This window comes from Atta colombica, unplaced genomic scaffold (assembly GCF_001594045.1).
Source record: "Atta colombica isolate Treedump-2 unplaced genomic scaffold, Acol1.0 scaffold210, whole genome shotgun sequence".
Lineage (NCBI taxonomy): Eukaryota > Metazoa > Arthropoda > Insecta > Hymenoptera > Formicidae > Atta > Atta colombica.
Genome location: NW_017259306.1, coordinates 1,598,231 through 1,601,466, shown reverse-complemented (window position 1 = coordinate 1,601,466; position 3,236 = coordinate 1,598,231). Strand labels below are relative to the sequence as shown.

Genomic DNA, 3,236 nt, shown 5'->3' with positions numbered 1-3,236 from the left:
ATATATATATATATATATATAATATTAGTTGAAATATCTAACTTTGACTGTAAAGGCGTTTTCTATCGTATTTCAAATAAAATACATATCTTGCAATAAAATCACACATCAATTATAAATATCAAATTTAAAATGAATTGAATTGAATTTAACAAGTAATTTAAAAATAGATACAAAGCAAATATATTAAAGAAATTAAACTGTACTGATAAATTGTATTATTAATTTGATACGGATATATTAATAAAGATAATTATAATATAGATTGTATATATATACATATATAAATAATATAAAAAATTAAATTAAATATCGAAATATATTGGACGAAAATTAATAAGGGTCACTTACTGCAATGTCTTCTCCCATAATGTTCACGTACTTTTGTACCATTAATGCCATTATCGCGGTAGGTCCTACTGTTACATCCTTGCAACTACCGAAGACCAGATAAACGAAGCAACCCATGAAACTGCTGTACAGGCCATACTGAAGTTTTCAAAAGTTCACCTAACGAGAGTTGTCTTTCCAACTATTGTAGATTAGATCGGTTACTCGATGAAGACTTCCTCAAAATACTTAAGAAATTTAATTAACCGAAAAATTGCGAGTATTCCACGAGTGTGCAATCTTTGTTTTTAAACTATAGTATCATCGTGAGTTTTAGGATTATGAATGAACTTTTCATGGATTTCCAAAATTTTTTATTTGAGAATTTTTAAATACAAACTAAAATTTTCTTTCAAATTGTTTTAACATTGTAGAATATAGCAATATTAGATTTTCTAATAAATTTTTTGGAGAATTATCATTTACGCTAAAGTATTGAAAAACGATAACTTTAATTCGAACGTCATTCGCAGAAGGAAGTTTATATGCAGCAAGTACACAATCGCAAGTGTATATATGTACTCGTATCGTGTACCCACCTGTGCCGGAAGTCCAGCCACTATTGCATATGCTATGCCCTGCGGTATTGCGGTCAGACCCACTGTCAACCCTGCCAAAGTGTCCTGTAGAAGTTTGCTCCAACTGTACAAAGGTAGCCATGCTAGAATCGGTACCCTTCGCAGGAGAAGTCTCTTGAGGTTGCAACTTTGAGAGAGTATAATATTCGGCCCTATGATTTACATAATAAATATGTAAAAACAAATAAATATGTAAAAATGATTGTAAAAATGATTAAAACAAAAATTTGGATTGTAATCTTATAATTAAAATCATATGAGGACATGAGAAATACAAACTAGTTCGATTATGTTCAGTAAACATTTAGAAAGAATAATATTGTGATGTCGATATGATGCATATCTAAAAGTAATAATTTTTTAAAGATTTAGATGAAAAATATTGACATAATAACATGAAAATATGTATATTAAATATGTATATTAATATATTAAAATAATGTCTTAATTAAAAATTAATTTTTAATTCATTTTTTATTAAGTTGTCATAATTTTTAATTAAGTTATCATAAAACTTCAATTTAAAGCAAGATGTTAAAATATATAAAATTAAAGATTTGTGAAAATAAATTGTTCACGAAGTCTATAAAAAAAAAACTAATTATATATTTATTTTCACTCTTATTAAATAAAAACAGATAAGTAAGTCTTATTATAGATATTACATTACGTTATTTAATTGGTTATTAAAATATTATTCACACATTTGTCGGGTTCGAAATACATCGTATCTAACATTATTATCCACTTATCATCACAACTACTGTATCGTATCATTTTAAAACTACTAATCATAGTTACGCCTCTCAAATGGTTCGATATTATCATATCGAAGGCTGCGCAAACATGATATTAAAAAAACTGCAATGTACAAACTTTTTTCTAATATAATAGTCATATTCTATTGCATAATATAAATAGAATGTATAGCATATATATATATATATACAAAACTAAATAACATGTATTAATTATCTAATGAATTGTACATACATAGCGTCATGATCTCGACGTTATATTTTTTAATGCATAAATAAAATAATTTTCACTGCAAAAATTTTTCGCACAATCCGCGAAATTGACGTATATTAACATATAAAACTAGTTTTATGAATATAAACAAAAGTGTAACTTTTGAAGGAAAACGCTATCTAAGTATAGCAACTGCGGATAACAGACGGCCAATTCAGCACAAATACTCTTCAAATACTGACATCTTCAGCATTCTTGATAATCCATTACGACGAAGAACACAATGATTTATCAAGTGCTTGATAATCAAGTGCTTACCAGATTGCGATAACATATTTAATATACTGTATAGCGATCATCGCGATAAGATATTCTCAAACAAACGGTAATCAAAGGAGACGGTCGATTTAGCATTCTCATCTCCGTAAAATGTTTAACAACGGCATAATTCTCGCATATCATGTGATGATGTCGCAATAAATGGCACTGTCAATATATTCAGCGAACATATATGAGAGTATAGATGTATACGAGCGTCACGTGAAATTTGTATAAAAGATCATTCGGAATTAACGCAATCTGTCAGCAATCTCTTTTAATCGTCAGACTTTTTCTCGTAATTATATGTTTAATTCAGATGTCAATTATGAAACTGTATTCAAGCGTGTATGTGTGCTTTTATTCATATAAGGATAATTTTTTAAGTAGATTTTACATATTATAAATTCTGGTATTAAAAATTAATTGGAAACATAAATATTTTATTAAGAATATATTGTTTAAATTACTCTTTAAAAAAAAAATATATATATATATATGCACATCTACTTTAACAGGTTAAATATTTTTATACATTATATTATATGATTAAAAAATTATATTATATATATAAACGCACGCACACACACGCGCGCGCGTATACGTGCGTGCGTGTGTGTGTGTGTGTGTGGGGGGGGGGATATATGTGTGAATATAGGATATCCTCTCTATTTTATTTTAGATAGTTAATTTTCTCCAAAATTGATAAAAGAGAAAAATCAGATTTCAGATGAAAGTATAAAATTCGCAATTGTATCCTTTTGATAATTGTATCTAAATATTTTTACACATAAACTAGTAAAATCAATCAATTGGTGAAGAAAATATATTGCTTTAAAAAAAAGTACAAATTACACAATCTTCTTGGAAAACAATTATGTATTTTTTTTGCATCAGTTCATTTATCTTACTATTCTATGCATAAAAGTTGATGAATGAATAAGAATGGTCAAGATACAATAACTAAAAAATGATTAG

At 27.1% G+C, this 3,236-nt stretch overlaps 1 protein-coding gene across 3 annotated transcripts in view; it reads right to left on the bottom strand.

Annotated features, from left to right (window-relative positions):
- LOC108687671 (sodium-independent sulfate anion transporter-like) overlaps positions 1-3,236 on the bottom strand; it is an 11,054-nt gene that overhangs the window by 6,019 nt on the left and 1,799 nt on the right. For 2 of the 3 annotated variants that reach the window (XM_018193579.1, XM_018193578.1), the window contains exons 2-3: positions 930-1,120; positions 352-489 (exon numbers count right to left, since the gene is read on the bottom strand). In XM_018193579.1, coding sequence (XP_018049068.1) covers positions 352-489; positions 930-1,120 — 329 coding nt within the window. Of the gene's footprint in view, positions 1-351; positions 490-929; positions 1,121-1,961; positions 2,014-3,236 lie in introns of those variants that run through there. The other variant, XM_018193580.1, reaches the window with a different exon arrangement.